Genomic DNA, 19,602 nt, shown 5'->3' on the forward strand with positions numbered 1-19,602 from the left:
CACGGGTCCCCTTCGGTCTGGACCATGAGCATCTGCTTCGGGAGAAGTCATCAACCGTCATAAAAAATTCTGTGGAGAAACTGGCATCACTTAGCTCGGTACCACATTGACGACGCAGTAGGACTAGGTTACTTTAAGCTGACCTCACTGTCAATCACAGATCAAAACCACACCTCCTTCGCTCAGCCCGCCCCTTGTTTTGCATTTTTCAAATCTGGGTTGTGTCCTGTTGTGTTATCCTTTACAGCTGCTCCTCTTCTGGCCCACAACTACAGTTCCCTGTCCAACAATATGTGACCCACTGCTTTAGTGGAAATTAAGAAATGGCCCTTAATCAGATGGCTTCTTCTGTTCTGGTCAAGTGAAAAAGTGTGTAGCCCAAACTGAGCCGTATTTTCTGGTCCGTGTTTTCCCTTCGGCTCTCTTCTCTAAACGGCTTCTTTTATTGGACTCATTAAAGCAGACTCAGCGGGGTTGTCTCCTAACACCTAGTGGACCATATCTTAAAACAATACTAATGTGCATTTAACGAAAAGCTCTTCTTTTGGACTAGCCGTGGGTTTTTTGGGGGGAGGGTGTTATGACATTTCTTGGTTTAGGTTTGGAGCTGAGCCGTGTTCAAGCACGAGTGACGATTTAAATCTAAACGTGAATTGTTTCTAGACCTGACTTCACAGACCTTGTTCCGTGCAGACAGAACTTTAACTCAGTTCTGTTACTTATAGAGAGCCTATCCATCTCTTTGCTTTGGTTTTATTTCCCTCTTACTCATCTGCTCTGTCCTTCCAGCTCACCACCTCCACGCTTTGCCATCTCTCAATCATCCCCTCCCATCCTCTTCAGTGTTTCCTGAACCTTTACACTCTTTCCTCATCCCATTTGCTTCCTAGCTTGCTTTCTGCCCACCTTCGCAGGCACTCGACTCCCTCTCACAGTAATTGATAGTCTCTGGTGTGGTTATTTCATTCAAAGGGCCCTGTAAACAAAATCGCCCCTGACAGAACCAATATGGAAATCTCAGGCAGTGGGGCCACGAGTTATGACCTGCGTCATGGTTTGTGTATGCGAGTGTGTGCAGAAAAACCGTGAAGAAAGAGCCTGGGCGCATAGATGTTTGTGAGGGTGTGTTTGTCTGGCTGGCCAGAGCGGCAAAAGAGCGGTCCTCAGTTCTGCGTAATAAACTCTAGCGCAGTTAGTCATTAAGTGGGATGTGAATGTGTGGCTTTGTGAGTCTGATGGGGAGGGGTCAAGGCCAAATTGACATCAAATAGTCTAAATTAGCCCCACTTGTCTCCATTGATTTACGGAGGGCGAGTAAATTGCTTCTATAGGGAGAGAAAGCGAGGAGGTTCTCCAGGTTTTTCTGTTATTGATCTCGGTGTGCCATTGCGGTGACAAAAACTGGAGGGAAAACACAGACGAGACGTTATCATGACTGTCAAGTACAACCTTTTTGACTGTTATGGTCACATATGTGGATCAATCTTTTAAAGTGTTTTAAGTATGGGTTAGCATTAAAATCACCTATAGTGACTGTAAAAAAGACTTTTAAACTTCTGGTTACAGAACAAATAATCTGTGTAAGCTTGTGAAAAAAAACTAAGGTCTGAATCTTTCATTGGTTTAATGCTTTTTGTCTTTGGATGAAATTTATTTATACATGTATCGATATGATGAACATTTGAGGCACAACTTCTCACACAATTAATATTTTCTTTACAATTGTTCTATTATGAAGCCAAACCAGCACTTAAATAAGTTCAATTGGAAGAAGAAAATTTGTTTTTTTATTCTTAGTTTTAAACATTTGGGTTTTCACTTTTTCTCATTTTATATCCTGACTATCAAAATATAGTAAAAATATTTTTAAATCTACAGAAATCTACCATTCCCAGATCCTCACCCTTCACATTTGGTATCATTAAATAGTCCCAAATGTCCTCTGCTGATACTAAATGGAGTAGTTTGGGCATAATTCAGGTTTATTTAAGTCCTTTAGAGGAAAAAATTGGATAGTTGGTAGTCAGGGTGCGTTTGGATTCCCATCAATTTCTTTTATAGTTGAAGATTTTTCACCAACCAGCTTTATTTAATACAGTTATTTTGATTTCTGTTTAGTGGTGTATAAATAAAACTTTCAACTCTTTTCAACTCTGTTTTTGTGGTTACCTTAAAAAAACTAAAACCCTCTGGTTTTCCAACAACTTTTCAACAACTTCAATAAAAGTTTTTTGTTTTTTTTCTGCTAAGTATCACTGGTAAGGGGATAAACTGAGTGTTGCGTAAGCCGGGGGGCGGAGCTCGCAGCACAGATTCTTCCTGGAGGGAGCTGTTGGCAACGGTCTTACGTCAGCACGTAAGACCGTGAGAAATGAACAGTAAAATTCATTTAAAACCTCAAAAAGTTGAATTTCTATGGTAGGGCCCCTTTAAACTCTTCTTCTATTTGTAGCTGAAGTTTTGAATTTGAACTTTGATTAAAGAAAACATGGTTTTCAATTATCATTTAAGTTTTGCTGCTAATTAATTTGGCTCTTTCCAAAGAAAATACTTAATTCATCCCACAAGGGAAAAATTGAATACTCGTCAGCCAAGATGGCTTCTGTTCTCCCTATCCGTTCATCTAACCACTACTTTGGTGTCAGTAGTGGGATTCCTGGTGTCTCGGAGGAGATGCAAAGATGGAGATGATATGAATGTGTTGCACTGGAGAACAGCTTGTTGCAGTAACATCTACATAAAATAAAAAGCAACTGTGTATCCCATCCTGTTAGCACCTGAATGGCCCTTGAGGTCTAGCATATTCCTCTCCTGACTTATAGGCTGAGAACTCTGGATCTATTCCTGATCTATTTCTTCTTTAGAAGAGGGGGTGGTTTCATACTTTTGTTCTTTGGGGTAGTTTTGTGAAGGACTCTCCTACATGTCAAAGGACATTGTCAAAAACCCATTCTCATGAAGTGATCCAGGCTCTGATGTTTCTTAACAGCTTTGACAATGTTTGAATGGAACAGACAGCAATATTGTTTAGAACAGACTAAAAAGAATCTATTTAATCTAAAACTATATTACAGTCCCACCTCAGTCATCTTTTGATTTGTTGTAAAAGCATTACTTTATCAAAGTCAAACCTCAGATCCAAGAACAATGGTACAGTTTCTGTCGTTGTCGTGGAACAGCTGATCATCTCTACACCCTGCTCAGGGTGCTGGATTTGTTCATCCAGTTATGTGTTTAGTGGATTTGGAGAAGGCTTTCAACCGTGTTCCCCATGGTGTCTTGTGGGTGCTCTGAGTATGGGGTCTGGAGAGCCTTACTGAGGGCTGCGTGGTCTCATAGCATAGCCGGCAGTAAGTCAGACCTGTTCTCGATCCATGTTGGACTGCCCTTTAGTGGCCTTTATGGACAGAAATTCAATTACAGGGTGTGGAGGGATCTGGTTTGGGGTCGCTGTACTGGTCCGTGGTAAGCTCTCAATTTTCCCTCCAATACTTATCTATGGTCATGAGGTTTGGGTCATGACCGAAAGAATGAGGTTCCGAATACAAGCGACTGAAATGAGTTTCCTCTATAGAGTGGCTGGGCGCTCCCTTAGAATTAGGGTGAGAAGTTCGGTCACCCGAAGAGAGCTCGGAGTAGAGCCGCTTCTCCTCCACATCCAGAGGAGCCAGTTGAGGTGGCTCGAGCATCTGGTCTGGATGCCTCCTGGACGCCTCCCTGGAGAGGCGTTCCGGGCATGTCCCACTGGGTGTATCCCCTGAAGAAGACCCAGGACACGCTGGAGAGACTACATCTCTCGACTGGCCTGGGAACGCCTTGGGGTCCCCCCAGAAGAGCTGGAGGAAGTAGCCAGGGAGAGGGAAGTCTGGGCATCTTTGTTAGACTGTTACCCGGTCCTGGATGAGAGGAAGAAGATGGATGGAACTTTACTAAACTGCTTCTTTACCTTCTTTTATCATCCGTTAGTTTTAAATTTTGTGGCCTCCAAATTCTTTTTTGTTTATCAAGACCTCTTCTTCTATTGTGCTGCAAATTGAGGTCCTTCACAATCCAATTGCTTCGTAGACATATTTTTTTTGTTTATTTGTTTATCACAAAATCTTTTTTATTCTCTTTGTCCTTTTCTTCTCTCAGTTACAGCTATTTTTGCTTTTCTGTACAGGACAGAAATGAAGTGCAGAACGCAAACTCCTTGTTTACTCTTGAACTGTGTTTTTCCATTAGTTTAAAATCAGTTTTAAGTCACATTTAAGTCTGCTACAGTTTCATTCACAGGCTGAAAACAGTCTGCCAATTGAATAACTCCTGGTTGAAGCAGAAACCTGTTTTAACTCCTTTATTGTATTTTCATTTTCTCATATCTGAAGCTCGAGCAGTTTTATGAATCTGGAGAATTCCTCCCTGCTAACTTCTATTGACTCTGGTTTTATTCAGAGCAGCAGCAGCGAGAAGAAAGCAGGACAGGTAGAACTCTGATAATGAAAATATGAAAGGAAGTGGAAGATAACTCAGACAGCTCCGGAAATGGGAGGCAACTGATGCGGAAAAAGCGGAATTTGATGTGTGTCAATTTTAACATCCTCAAGTCATTCTTTCAGTGAATGTTAGAGGATAATTGTTGCTAAAAAAATAATTAAAAATAAAGACTTTAAGATTAAAATAACAAAGCTTTTGTATTCATGTCTTTACTTCTTTGTTGTTGGTTTTGAATATTTGATTATTAGCAAAATACATTTTTTATATTGAAATTCTATTTAAATTTTTATTAAATGTGTGAATAATAACAATTGGGATTAACTGTGAGGGCATTGTAGGCCATGTCCTCCCCTCGGTACTGTGTGGCATTTATTGGAGATGACTCTGCTCTGAGAACCCTCAGGTTTGGCCATTTTTAAGCAGCTTTAATTGTTTTTTGTGAGGGTGAGTGCCTTCAGATTCTTCCACCAATTAGACATCCAACCGGTCATTCACTACATTTCGGAACCACACAGCAGAGACGTATCCTGAGCTTTTCAGCCAAAATCTGAACAGAGTTTTATCACATTTGTAAAATGGATTTGATGTGAGAATAAAACAAACTGTCGGTAAAAACTGGAATAAGTTTATATGAGTGAGTTTATAGGGCAAACCAAACTGAAAGGATTTAGAAATCAGAGAATAAATCATACCCTAAATATAATCAGATTATTTTTTTGTAAGGATTTTTTGAGGAACTCTCCTTGAGTACATTTTTTGCAGAATTATTTTTACGCTACTTTGAGTTTCTGTCATGGTCACTTCACATTACAAACAGTTAGAAGTTTATAATTAATAGAGCTATTTTTCTTTTTAGTTAAGTCAGATCCTCTGTGTGCTTCTTTTTTTGCCATCTTATATTATAATTAGGTTGAACGTTAGTAAGTTTCTTAAGTTACTTTTTCCCTGTTTCCTTTATTTTGATCGAAGAGAAAATGGCATAAATAAATATATAAATACTTGAGCTACAGTGAATTATTATGAATTTTTTTGTTGTGTGCTATGAAAATGAATGAATAAACTAAACTAAACTAAATTCATGGAAGCTTGAATACTCAAAAACAAGTTAAACCATTTTTAAACCATTTTTTGTGTGTTTTCATCAGTAAATGTGCGCCTGTGTGCGAGCAGCTCTGCTCCTGAGCTTCAAACTGAACATGAGCTGTGTGTCATGCAACACTGAGGCATCGATTCTGTCTCACACAAAAGCACACAGCTCTGATTCAGCAGGCCTGTCGGTGGTCTTCCTGTGTGTTAGCACAACTACACAAACCCAACGAACATGGGCGGAGAGGACGGGGAGCCCACACTGTGTCTGGGTTTGTCTACCACAACGATTTACCATAGAAACATTATTCTACGTTACACTTAAACCTGAAACGGAAAAGTCTTCCTCTCACAAGGGCTGGGTATAATTTATCACACATGATCGACACACCCATGAGCATACAAACACACACGGACCCACACATGGCTGCACATTTAAAGCCTGAGCAGTTCTCTTCTCCAGCTTTAATTGGATTCTAATGTATTCAGTTTGCTCCACTGGGCAAGGAAATGTCTGTGGTACTCTGACTGCAGAGGGAGAACCAGGGGTAAAGGAGGAGCAGGGAAACGAGGAGGGAGAGGGAATCTGAAGTCGATGTGGAGGTTTGTCAGCAGCGGTAAGCTTTCTCCAGCCGACATGTGGAAAGTAGCATCCGAACAAGCTGTCGGCAGAATTTCTGCAAGAGCCGTTTGACCTGAAAGAGGAGCTGCCTGCATGACTTCACTTTGCTCTGCGCCTCACTCCCGAATTTAGGCTTCATCTTAAAAAATCTGCTTTTGTTATAAATATTTCTGCATTTATTTATGAAATTTGTCTTTAAAAGATACGATTTTGGAGACTGCATAAAGAAACAGAAGAAAGATATACAAAGTTAATGCTTGGTAGTTCAGAGTTTTTATTTAGCTACAATGTAATAAAGGATGAAAACTTTTACTACTTAATTGTGCAGACAAACACTGGAGCAAATGGTCTGAATCCCAGCGAGAGGACTTCCTGTGTCGTAACCACGGACATGTGGGTGATTTTAACTTGTCCGTTGGACTGAGAGTTCATGGTTGCCTGGCTGTAAGATGGACTGGCAGAGACTCGTGACAGCTGGGATCAGCTCTGCCTAAACTGACCAGATAAAAGGAGGAGTTTGGAAAATGAATGAAAAGAAACCACTAAAGCACAGACTGTAAACGGTAAACTTTGCTTTTGTACGGAGATAATCAGCCAAACTGAGGTAGATTGAAAGGTAGGTGCCGGGAATTGATTAAAAATAATAACTAATTAATCACAAATTGGTTAAAAATGAATCGTGATTAATTGCGATATTTTTTTTCTTTTTTTAGTTAAAGTATTTACCAGCTACTTGTTGTCTGCAAATAATCACAATATGAAATCGTATGCAAAATTGTACATTTAGAACGTTTATTTTGAACCCTTTGGAGCCTCAGCTACCTTTTTTCTTTTTTCTTTTTTCTCTTGAATTTTCTTTATTCTATTTGTGAAAAATAACAAAATACATTTTTTTTGTTAGAAGTTTGATCCAGCTGGATTTCAGGTTAGTTCAGCTTGAATCTGCTCTCAGTGTCTGTCCACTCCGCGACAGTCGGGACTTTTGCAATGAGCCACGAAGTTTCCACAATTTTTAGACAACTCCAGTGCTTGTTATTGTATAAAATAAACGTCGGTTCCCATCCCAAAATAAGTTAATGATCGGTTTCCTCATTGTTGGATTGCCCTATTAAAAAGTAATCCCAAGTTAGGATGTTTATTCATCAACTGGTAGAGTGTTTGAACAGACTGTAACAATGAGTCTTTAAAGAAATCCAGAGAATAGACGGTTGTTCTGACCATAATGTGGAGTAAACTACTTTAGTAACCTTATTAAAGGACATTTTTCTGGACCTGTTTGATTCCTGATTGTAGTGTTTCAGAACACACTTATAAAGTCATTAGAACAGCGGAGTACGGTGGCCCCGAAGTCCAAATCACTCAACACAAAAACATATTAACCCTCAGTATTCCAGAGCCTTTCTGAGAAATGTAACAATAATTTTCTTTACAATAGTACTTGATTACAATATTTTTAGTACATCCCCCTTCTTTTATGTACATATATTTTTAATGTACAGTTCCGCAGTGAACCTCAAACTGTGCAATACTGTCAATTCTAGGAAGCTAATTTGATCTTTTTTTACTGCAAAAATCTGAAAGAGTTTTATTTTATCTAACAAAGATCTACCGTGCAGAGACATAATAAAAATTTATAAAATGATAAACAAAGCCAAGGTAAGGTAAAAAACATTAAATAAAATATTAATAATAAAAAAATAAACCACCCGATGCTACAGTAAATACACTACGTCATTACTCTTGTGTTGTTTTGAACCAAAACATTTTAAAGCAAACATTTTCTTGAAACCTTCATGTTATTTTTTTTTTTTAATGAGGGTAGCTGTCATAATTATATCATTATGAAGAAATAATGTGGTTGGCAAACTCATTGATTGGTTCAGAGATTAAGTACGGTGGCCCTGAAGAGCAAATCATATCAACAAATCACTCAATGCAAAACATTTTGAAATCACAATTAAAAAAAACTAAACAAATGTTTCAAAAAAAGCATTTTATTTTAAAAAAATAAGTACAGAAACCAAAACGTAAAAAAAGGAATTAAAAAAGTTTTTGTAGAACAAAATAAATTTCTAGAAAACAAAATGTTTTCTAGAAAATGTAAGAAAAATGAAACACCATAAGAAACCGACAAAGAAAGGCATTATGGGATATCGCTGATCGGCTGATGATGACGTCCATTATCGCTTCATGCCAAAAAATGTCATTGTCTAATCAATGATGCGCCCTAATGCATCATTTCATTTTGTTTTCTGGAAATTACTTTTGTTTTGCAAAATGTTTTTTGGTATTTTTGGTGTTTTAGTTTGTGGATTTTTTCTTTCTTTTCTAAAATGCAATGCTGTTTTAAGATTTGTTTTGCTTTTTTAACTGTCTTTCCACAAACCAAAACACGATAAAATAAATAAATAAAAAATAAAAGGTAAACATTGTAGAAAACAAAAGGTAATTTCCAGAAATCAAAATGAAATGTTAAGAAAATGACACGAAATATTCATTTGTTAAAGATAGATTATAGGACATTGCTGATTGGATGATGACCTTTTCATCAGGATGTTATTTGTCATTGCGTTATCTCTCAATTGAATATTTTTATTTAAGCTTCTGGCCACGCCCACTGCTAACATTCAGCATTTTCTCAATCAACTCTTTGCTGCAGTTCAGGTAAAGCATCCTTCACTCTCCCTCTTCATCAAAGCTCAAGCATCTTCATCTAATCAGTAATGTCCCGTAATGCATAATATTTCTGGTTTCTTATGTTACACTTGTTCACTTTTTCGTTTTTATTACTCTAATTTTCTTTCATTTCCTAAAATGTTAGGATTGTTATTGTTTGTTTTGCTTTTTAAATTATCTTTAATATGTTCTTGTATTCGTTGATTTGTTGGTGTGATTTGCCCTTCAGGGCCACCGTAGTAAAGTTTAACAAAGCTGAAACACTTTTGCAAACTCCAAACCTTCTTTACAGGGTGCCTTTTCCAAAATGCTGCTGAATAGATTCCACAATCATTTAGGAGCTCAAATGGGATGAACATTGAATATAAAGTAATTCAACCCAAATACTATTAATTTCAGTTTAGCTTTTAACAAGTTAAATTCATTCATTTTACACCCTGTGAAAGTAAAACATAGTTTTAATGAGAAACTTTTCAGAGATAACATACATTTCTTTTAAAAAAATCAGTCTAAAAGAAAATGTTTTTTTAAACAAGAACAGTCCCATAAAAGATTTCAACTTGAAAACAGTCTGCTGATAAATGGGAATTTGACCATCTTTGTATCTTAAACCAGCAGCAATCTAACTTTAGTGTGAGTGCTCCATTTACTCTTCTTGACAATTTGCTTTACAAGCATTTAGGTATATCAAATGAATGAATAAATCAGTGATTGTGTGGTAGTGTAGTGGTTGGCACTCTCAGCTCTCAAGTTCGAATCCCAGCTGGGTTCTTCCTGTGGAGTTAGCATGTTCTCCTCGCACTTTCTCCAGCTTCCTCCCTCAGTCCAAAAACACGCTTCACGGGTTGATTAGTGATTGAAAAATGGTCCCAAGGTGTGAATGTGAGTGTATGTGATTCTGTGACCTTGGAACAGACTGGTGCTCTGTTCAAGGTGCACCCCTGACCCAACAGTAGCTGGGACAGGCTTCAGTGACCCGTTTGACCCTCAAAGGGATTCACCAGGTTTGGAAGATGAATGGATGAAAAGGTGTTGGGGAGGAGGGGAGAGTTGGACCCAACAGATCTAGATGGTTTATTAAGCCTTGGAAAAGAAAAGAAAATGTTAGTTAAGGTTCCAGTTTTGCTTTTAGAACTAAAACTGTTTCTGAAATAATATTGAAATAGAGTTATGGAATCTGGATTTACTGTTGCCTCTTCTTGAAGCGTTTTGCCACTCCTCCAAGTCGCTTCATCCGTTTGAATGAAGCTGAGCTCAAGCCCCACTCACTCCTGAAACGGTTTCCCCTTTAAAGGGTAACCAAACAGGGAAGTTGGAGGCTGACTCCACCCACTGCCGAAATGTGAAAATCCAGTCAGAGCGGTGGAGAACAGGACTGTAATCATTACTGGAGCTGCAGATCAGGATGCAGGACTTCTGAAACTACATTAAATTAAATAAATGGTTTGACCAATCACGAAATTCAACTGTAATACCTTAGTTCAACCTGTAGGGGGCAGCACACAGTCGGTTTTTGACTCTGGTCCTGTCCAAATTCCCCCCAATCAAGAAATAGTGCATCATATAATGCATTCACCATTTTCTAGTGCTGTCCGAATCTACTAATTCCAGAATCCAGTGAACTCGAAATTTCCCAGAAGTCTTTGCGAAAAACTAGTGTGCATCGATGCTCACTAGTTTAGCGAATATATATATTGAACAATTTCGAACAAAAAATGTATTTAAATGTAATATTTAAATAAACTATCCAGTAATAAATAAACGTTGTGAAATGTTCGTTTTGATTCAATTTTCACTTCGTGATATCAGTGACGTCATATCCGGTGTTCAGAAAACAAAAGAAAAGTAGTTAGGATCATGTCTGAATTACCTTTAAAGACCTTTAAAGGCATTCAAGGCACTAAATAACCTTGTACTATATAGTTTTTAGTGGTTAGGGGGAATTTATACACAACATATATTTCCATTAATTAAAAGTTTATTTTAATTTGTCAAAACTTCAGCAATGACCAACAGACAGCACTTTTATAACCCAGTTCGTAGAGGTAAGCGGCCCAAAAAATTTTTTTTAGGGTTGGTTACACTTTAACGACCCACTCTGATAATCTTTTGATCGATTGCAAAAACCTTCCCATTTGTCTTTTAATTGTGAATATGATGTTTTAGGCTTTTTTATATAATTTTCTAGTATATCTTCTGCAAAGTGGCAGTCATTCATTAGAAATTCCACTCTGAGTTGTGGACGGGACCGATGGTGTAGAGCAACCCCGCCCCCCTTCCCCTCTCTTTTTCTGAGAGCTTGCATCAGAACGCTTCTGCCCGACTCAGCATATTTTCTACCTCAAAAATCAGCTGTTTTTCTGATGGCATTTTTTCATCTGCTCCTGATTCACAACAATTTGAAAAATGAAATACTCAAAAATACAATTTTAAGTCAAACTTTCTCAATAAATATCCTCCATAGTCACAAAAATGCCACAAGAAGGTGTTAAAAACACAAAAAAACCCACTTTTTTTTTTAATTGGAGGTGGTCTTTAAAAAAATCCAAAAAGCCTTCAGCAATCCTTGACCCTGGTGATCTATCTGCATGAAGTTGAAAAGTAGAAGAGGTTCAACTATGTCTGCTTTCACAGCCAATTCCCTCTCATTTCTAGAGTATATATCAATTAGTGGTTCTAAGTGAGAAGCTCCACTCCCACATGACAATCCAATCTCCATGATGAATGTCTTCCTTTTCATGATATAATGAACATTTACAGCCTCCAGGCTTCCTCTAATAGTGACAAGTGATGTAACATTAAACGGTGACAAAATTTAGGAAAAAATTAAAGATTTACTCTAAAATTAACCCATTTTATAATAATAAATGGTATTTAAATATGTTTAAAAATGTGTAAAAGCCAAAGTTAAATATTCTTACAGAGGAGCATCCCAACATTTCCCGACAGTCCTCTGGAACATCCACAGACGCTGCATTCTTTCCAAATATTTCTCTTTTCCGCATGCTTCCTGAACTAATGCCTCGCTTCAGCTGCGGCCCCAAGAGGAATAGATCAGTTAAAAATAGATCTTTCAAGCTGAACTCATGGAAAAAAATGAAACTGGCAGAGAGAAAAGTCACCGAGTGAAATTAAAATGATGTATTAAAATGCACTTATGTAGTTTTGCCCCGTAACTTGGACAGATGGTGGTTGCCTGCATGTCACGGCAGAACTCTTCTTGTGACTTGAAGGGCAAGAGGAATGTGGCAGCCTCTCGTGATGGAGTCCCAGGGAAGAGGGCAGAGCGGGGTCACCCAGGAAATATTCCTGTTGCCTCAAAGTCTAACTAAATACAACAAGCCAAAGGCGAACAAGAAATAGTGCAAGCTAAATAAATTAGGGGAGAAGCCGAGGAAGGGCTTTCTTTGCAAAGAGGGGAGTTTTCTGTGAAGGTGTCGCTAGGGGGTGCTAGTGCTCCTTCTCAGCTCTTCGCAGAGCAGTGATGGACAAACTGACACGAGCCTCAGGAAGCCCTCGCGCCCCCTGATTTAGAATTCAACAAGTCCCAGTGTCACTTATTCGGCTTTTACGCATTCCGGCTAACGGATGCGAAAATCTTCTGCTTCAGCTCTGACTTTTCCATGAATGACTTTCCGCTGGGTGAAATGAAGTGGCAACTTCAGGAGGTCCTGCGCGTGCGCGCGCAGCTCGTACGAAGGATCTATCGATTACAGGAGGAACAGGTGTAGCGTGTGTCTGCATGAATAATGCAGAGGAGCGCATTTTTAAAGGATACACAACACACGAAGGCGTGCGCCGTGAAGCCAACACACACATGGGAGAAGGAAATAGATAGCAGCACCAAAAAAACACATACGTTTATAATATTTTAAATTCCAACTTTTATTAAAATCATTTTTTAAACCTTAAATAGTGATCCACACAGCCAAAAGAGGCAGATAGGAGCCAAAAACGCGCTTTTACGCACACTATTGGTTGCTAAACCGCCACTCATGTCCCCAAATCCCGCCCTTCAGCTTCGCCCCCCTCCACCCCCTCACCCCTCCGCTGCTCTACCGGCTGGTGGAAGCGTCAGAGCTCCTCTTTTGTCCTCTCCTCCCTCCATCACGAGTGGATTCACTCTCAAGTTGAGCGCAGAGGAACACTCGCGCGGAGAGAGGAGGGAGTCAGTGGACGCACAGAGCGCGGAAGGAGGACAGAGAGAGGAGGACAGGAGCACCTTCCCACCGAGCGGATTTTGGATTTTATTTTATCCCCAAACGCAGGAACATCAAGCGGCACTTGTTTTGCCTTTGGAAGTGAACTACTTTTTTTCTTTGCATGCTGGAGAGTTCGAGATACTTTGTAAACTTTGGAGGAGCGTAAAGAGCGAGAAAGGCAGAGACACTGAGGTCTGCGCAGCTTTGACCGTCCCGTCTGGATACATTACACAGAGGAGCGCGCGGGGTAAGAGGGAAGGGGTTCACGCTGACGCCAGCCCTCACAGGAAGGCTCCACGACGCCGTTTTTTCTGTTTTACCACTTACTCCAGATGGATTTATAGTTTACTCCAAGTCTCATTTTTGGCAAAGTGGCGCAATTTGGTCCAAAAAATGAGATTACTGGTGGCACCAGTGCGATAGTGGCTTTTCTCTTTTTATTTGCAAAGGAGATCTAAAAAATAAAAACAGATTTGAATCAATTTGCTCGAACAGTTCCGCGGGTTTACGTCGGCAGGAGGTATGGAGCCGGTCAGAAGAGGCGCGCTGCTGGGATGTCGCCTCGGGAAGACGATGCTCCTCCTGGTTTTGTGGAAAGGTAAGAGGTGGAAACTTTTCGCTGCTGACTCAAAGTTCCATCATGCCTTCAGTTTGTTGCTATTTTTTCTGTATATTATTAACACGTTTAAAATCAGTTTAAGTTACATTTGTCTGGGTGATTGTTGGATTCAAAGTGGAGTTTTGCGCATTTTGGATGCTGCACTTTTTGGCCAGAATGCAACAAGAGAAGGGAATTACTTCTCAAACTTCATCCATGCAGCGTGATTAAAAACTTTTAACATTTTAACTTTTCATTAAATTATTAAAAAATGTGTTTCCAGCTGTTATTTGACAAATCCTTTTACGCGCGGCTGTGGGAATAACGATGACTGATGCGTTTGAAATGTTGGCATCTTAAACAGTTCTTGAGTCAGCTTTGGCTGCAAAGGCAGAGTCTAATCTACATTTTCATGGTTAAAAAAAAAAAAAAAAAAAAGACCGACATGAGCTGTGGGAGTTCAGGACTGATGCGTGTCCCCTGCGTGACCCGAGGGATTTTTTTTGTTCTTGTGAGGTCTTTTACATGGATGGAGGATCGACTGTTTCCTCACTCTGGTCTGCAAGATTATCCTGTAAACTTAATTACAATAAATTTAAACTTTTCATTGCTTTCTCTGAAATCTAAATTTGTTGGTGGTTTACCGCAGAACTTCCAATTTTAATAAATGAAATCAAGTCAAATCGGTTCAGTTGCTCCAATTAATGATGGGTCAGAACATTCTTGCGCGTCCGTGCTGTAACTTCCTTGTTGTGGGAAGCCTGAAGTCGCCCCATACGCTGCTCTATTTACATGAAATCGGATGCAACGTTTGCTTGAACGACAACAAAACGGTTCATATGCAGGTCGAGGAACAGCGTCTCACTTCATTCACGGGGAGGAGAGCGAAAAATAAATAAAGGATAGCGCATTAACTGCCGATCAGAGCGCACCATGGCACACGCAGCTTTTGTTTTCCGCACAAATGACACCAATTCTGCTGCTCCTCCTCCTCAGTGCTGTCTGTTTTTTCCTTTTTCTTCGGTTGGCTGTGCGCGTTTTAATCCACCGGGAAAGCTCACGCTCCGCCGGGCAGCGCGCATACAGCGGCTGCGCTGTGCGCTCTGGAGCGCGGGGTAGTCGCAGCGCTCCGACAACAAGCGGCGGACTCCGAGCAGGAGGACACGCCGGAAAACAGCTGTGGATCATTCAAACATCTCCGCTCTTCCTCTCCTGACCCTCTCTGCGTGTGGTGATGGATCACCAAGGCGCTCCTCGTGCCCGGAGACCGCCGGGTCCTCTCAGGATCACAGCGAGCTGCTCCCCGGCTGCTGCTGAGTCTCTCCCCTGGTAGCGGATTCCCCTCATTCTTGTTCTGCCTCGCTCTCATGTGCACAGAGAGAGCTCCATCACATCTGAGCTGTGGTTAAACGGTTTTATTGGACAAACGGGAGTTTAAAACCCATCCGGATTTGTTATTTACCTCTTTTTTAAAAATATATTAAAACAGCAAATTTATGCATAGGTTTGCTCAATTGTTTGAGTGGAAACAAACAAAAACTCTAAAAGAAGTCAGTTAGGTCCACAAGTCTGTGTTTCCTGCAGTCTGCATTGTTTGAACCCATGGTGATAACAAGTGTGTTAGAAGTACATCAGAAAACTGTGCTGTTGAACTTTTATTTGTTTATCCAGGTAATTGAGAACAATTTCTCATTGATGACAACAACCTGAGTTTGCAGCAACAATACAAAACCAGTTCTATACACATAAAAACGTGACATCTTTAGTCATGTTCAAGTGTGGATAAGTTCCCCTCAGGAGCCGCCAACAGTGTGTGAATGTGTGTGAATGGGTCAGTGACTGTAAAGCGCTCTGGGCCTTCGAAGGAAGGTAGAAAGCGCTATATAAGTATACACCATTTACCAGTTTGCAATTTACCTTAAGGAAAAAAAAAATATTTTGGGGTTAACTAAGATTGAAGGATGAACTGTCCACTTAAAGGTAGCAGCCATTTACATGCAGGTGAACCCTGATGAGGTTCCCCACAGTAAGATGGTACAGACGGAAACAAAGAGTAGATGTAAACAGAACAAAGTGAGAGTATTTATTAATAATCATTCAAAAATAAGGTCAAGGACATGTTTAATACATGTTTTTTTTCCTCATTTCACCCACTTATTGCATTATTGCCCCCAAACACTAGATTCTGTACTGTAACGTTTCCAGAGCAGAAATCTGAGCAGTTGTGCAGCGGATAGCACTCTCGCCTCACAGCAAGAAGGTCCTGATTCAAATACCTTTGTGGAGTTTGTGTACATAAATGAGTTTTCTCCAGACGCTTCAGCTTCTTTCAAAAACCTGTTTCAGAGGTTGATTGGTGAGTCTAAATTGCCCCTAGGTGTGAGTATAATTGTGTAGCCCTGTGAGAGACTGGTAAGGGGGTACCCTTGCTTCAGCAGCCCCGTGACCCCAAAGGGGAAACAGCGGGTTAAGAAAACGGATGTCTGGAAGATCTGAGCTTTCCTGTACAGTAGAATCTGCTGGACTATCATTTTGAAAAAGCAACCTTGAAGCTTTCAATCCCAATTATCTGAGCTCCTAATTAATCCACACAACATCACATATTCATTTGCGGTTTTCCCACATGCCACCCTGTTTGTGTCTGTTTCATCAAACCTCTGTTTTTATGTCAGGCAGTTTCTTTCTAATTGCATCACCCCGCCGTTTCATCATCCAGGTCATCATCAGGATGTCATTGTCTGTGAAAGCAAAGGGAAGAGGTGTGTGTTCACGGCGCTGAGGGCTCACAGGGAGGAAAGTCGATGAGGGTTTCGGAGCAGAACTGCAGCGGGCGAGTCTGTACATCTGACCGTCAGCTTTTGCAGCTTCATCTATCAGCTTTAGCCTGATCCTGTCTTCTGTCACCGCGCAGGCCGTGAGATATCGACCCGCTCTTCATTTAAACAAGGATTTACATTTAAGTCGCAGATTCCCTTCATATTTGGATTGTTTTCTGGACAAAAAAACTGATTTGTGATGATGTCGCTGCATTGACATCAACCAGGAGGTCATGTACGACAAAGTGTGAAATGGTTGAAAGATTTTCTGCAACAGTGGTGTAACCTGATATTAATTAGGAAAGACTTTGAAATTATATATTAAAAAAACTGTTGCTGTTTGCTGCAGCTAAAGCTAGATTTTTATTTATATGATGTCAGTCTATCATCTCATCTCAACCAAACCAGGTAGGATTTAGAATGAAACATATAGAATAAAAATAAATGCTGTCTTATAGAAATTGTACAGCTGTTGTGCCTAGTCACTAAAATGAACTTTAACACCACTAGGTCAATGGTCTGCATGCAGTTTTATGTTTGTTTTAAATTAAAAGACAAATGTTCTTTTTTAAACTTAAAAAAATATATATATATATATATATATATATATATATATATATATATATATATATTAATGATGACCTGCAGCAATCACTGGCTGCAAGGACTAGACTGTTTTTGCAATTGGAAAAATTTCTGCGCCACATGTGCAGTAACTCACCAAAATTTGCACACACCAAATACCCAGTGAAAATAAATTTTCGACAGAGTGGCCCCTCCCCAGATGATGACATCATAGCTTGTGAAACCAGAGGAAAAAATTAAAGGTTGGAGCCAAAAAAAAAAAAGAGAAAATTCGCTAACAAATCAAAACACGGTTATCCAAAGGATGTTTCGAAGTTTTGATGTTCCCTGTAAGACTTGGCCCCTCCCACAGACCAATTCAACAAATGTTTCTGCATTTATTTTAAATGTCTGTCTTTGCAAATGCAATCTGGAAAACTCTTAAATACAAAACAAAAATGAAAAATATTCTAAATAGGACTTTAACTTTATAATGCAAAAAAGCTATATAATGTGAATGGATGTGTACAATGCCTCATGTTTCATAATGTAAGGAATGTTTGTTGACAAAACCTACAATTCAATTTTACAATTAAAGTTAATGAGAATTTTTTCAACTTTTTGCATTTTTCTGCTCTTTGTCACAACAGTATTAGTTAAAAATCACATTTCTTGCTGTTCAAATGCGTTTAAATAGATAAATTCACTTGAACAGCATGAATACGAGTTGAACTTTTGTAGTTACTGAATAATACTGTAATGATAAAGCAATAAGAGTTCATTGACTTGATGCATTTTTATCTTTTAATCCTCCTAAACTGTGATTTTTATCTTAAAAAACAGTAAAAGTCAGAAAATTAGGACATCCTCTTTAAGCTTTTACCCCATAAAAAGTCTTTTAATGTGTCAGACTCACTTGAACTCAGCATCAGCCGATCAGCAGCAGACGATAAATATTTAAATTTGTTAACTTGATCTATTTTGATCCTGTTCAGAGTCATGAAGAGGTTGATAAAGTATGAAGTGAATCTGATCTTAACCTGCTATAACACGCCTTACCTTTACAGCCTTAAAGGTCACCAAAGCTCAAGCCTTTCAATGTTTGATAAATGTTTCTGAACATGAAGCCAATCAGTCATTAGAACATTTCATAACTCTTAAAATAAATTGACCTTTTATGGAGTTTGTTTTTTTTTTGCTATACGTAAACACAAGTTAAGTTTAGCTCAGTGTGCCACAAATAATCCTCACGTTTTTGAGTTTTTTTAAACATTACTTTGAATTGATTTTATGACAGTTTATCCTTACAGTTGCTTCTTTTTAATTGTAAGTACATTTTATAGAATGATGCATTTGATTTCCAGTTGTGCACTTTGCAAAAAATGTTTAACCATTTTAGAATGGAGCTTTAGGCCAAATGGAAATCCCACCTTGACCTCTACGAATCCTCCCTATTGCTCCAATTGTAGGTGTATTTGGAGCTTTAGAGTTGTTTTTTTTTTTGAGTGGAAGCCATAGTGATTTAAAGCTGCACAGCACAGCGTGGATAACCCATTTGATGGTGGGATACTCGGCTTTAAAAGGGCCAGACTGTGAAAAATCGACTTTTTGCACTTTTAATTGTATTACACTGTTCATTCCTCACTATAACCCCCCCCCAAAGTGGTATTTTGATCCATTCAAGAATTTCTGAGTAATCCTCTAAAAACTGCGCTCTCAACAGAAGCCCCTCCCATACCCACGAAAAGGAGCGGGTCCTCAGGTGCTGATGTCACAATGTGAGACATCCCCTTTCAGGAAAAGTCTGCTCCGCCCCCAGGCTAACACAAACACTTTCTCTGCAAAACAGCTAGCTTAGAGAGTAATATTTACTGTATGTCAAACAGCTAGTGTTATTCACTGGTGACATCTCCGGTGTTTTAATTGGTTAAAAAGACGTTCCATACAAATATAGCCTGTGCTAACACGCTCAGACTTTGATTTTCTTCCAGAATGCCTGTAGACTTTAAGATGCAGCCTCTGTTTTTTCCGTTTCCGTCAAACAACATGCAGGGAAAATGTTTGACTGACTGGAGCCATTTGAAATGTGTTTATCAGGAAATCTCATCAGTCACGGCCCGCAGTTCAACTAGCGTGTGCATTAGCGCTTGGGTAATTTTAAAAAGATTACCTCAGTGTTCAGTGGATCATTTCATCCTCCATCACCTTTGTTGAAGTCGCCATTTTTTTACTTGCTTTCTTTGCAAAATGTGAGTTTCTGATGGAGTAGGTGCTGACTTTCAAAGATGAAAGCTTACAGCATTAGCTGGAGCTGCTGCAATTTCTACACGGTCATATTTTACATGTCACATTGACAGGAAAAACGAAAAAGGCACCATTCATGTTCTGTGTGTGTCTCCGTGTATGCGCCTGTCTCTGTGCTTGAGTGCGCTTTGCACTACGCTGTTAACCTGTAGCAGAATGTCAGCTCTTTGCACCATTACTCATGCAATACCGAGCATTAATTATTAGTGACATAAAATCAGTGACACACACACTGCTGCTGGTCTTTTTTCCCCTGCC

The 19,602-nt window shown here is 39.4% G+C and overlaps 1 protein-coding gene across 1 annotated transcript in view; it reads left to right on the plus strand.

Moving 5' to 3' along the window:
* Positions 1-12,941: 12,941 nt before the first annotated feature.
* The window catches only part of si:dkey-215k6.1 (transmembrane protein 132B), a 286,321-nt gene continuing 279,660 nt past the window's right edge, over positions 12,942-19,602 (plus strand). Inside the window, exon 1 of the mRNA XM_024275630.2 lies at positions 12,942-13,660. Within this exon, the coding sequence (XP_024131398.1) occupies positions 13,585-13,660 (76 nt within the window). The 5' untranslated portion in view covers positions 12,942-13,584. The remainder of the gene's footprint in view (positions 13,661-19,602) is intronic.

The sequence above is a fragment of the Oryzias melastigma genome, linkage group LG9 (genome assembly GCF_002922805.2).
Source record: "Oryzias melastigma strain HK-1 linkage group LG9, ASM292280v2, whole genome shotgun sequence".
In the NCBI taxonomy this organism is placed as follows: domain Eukaryota; kingdom Metazoa; phylum Chordata; class Actinopteri; order Beloniformes; family Adrianichthyidae; genus Oryzias; species Oryzias melastigma.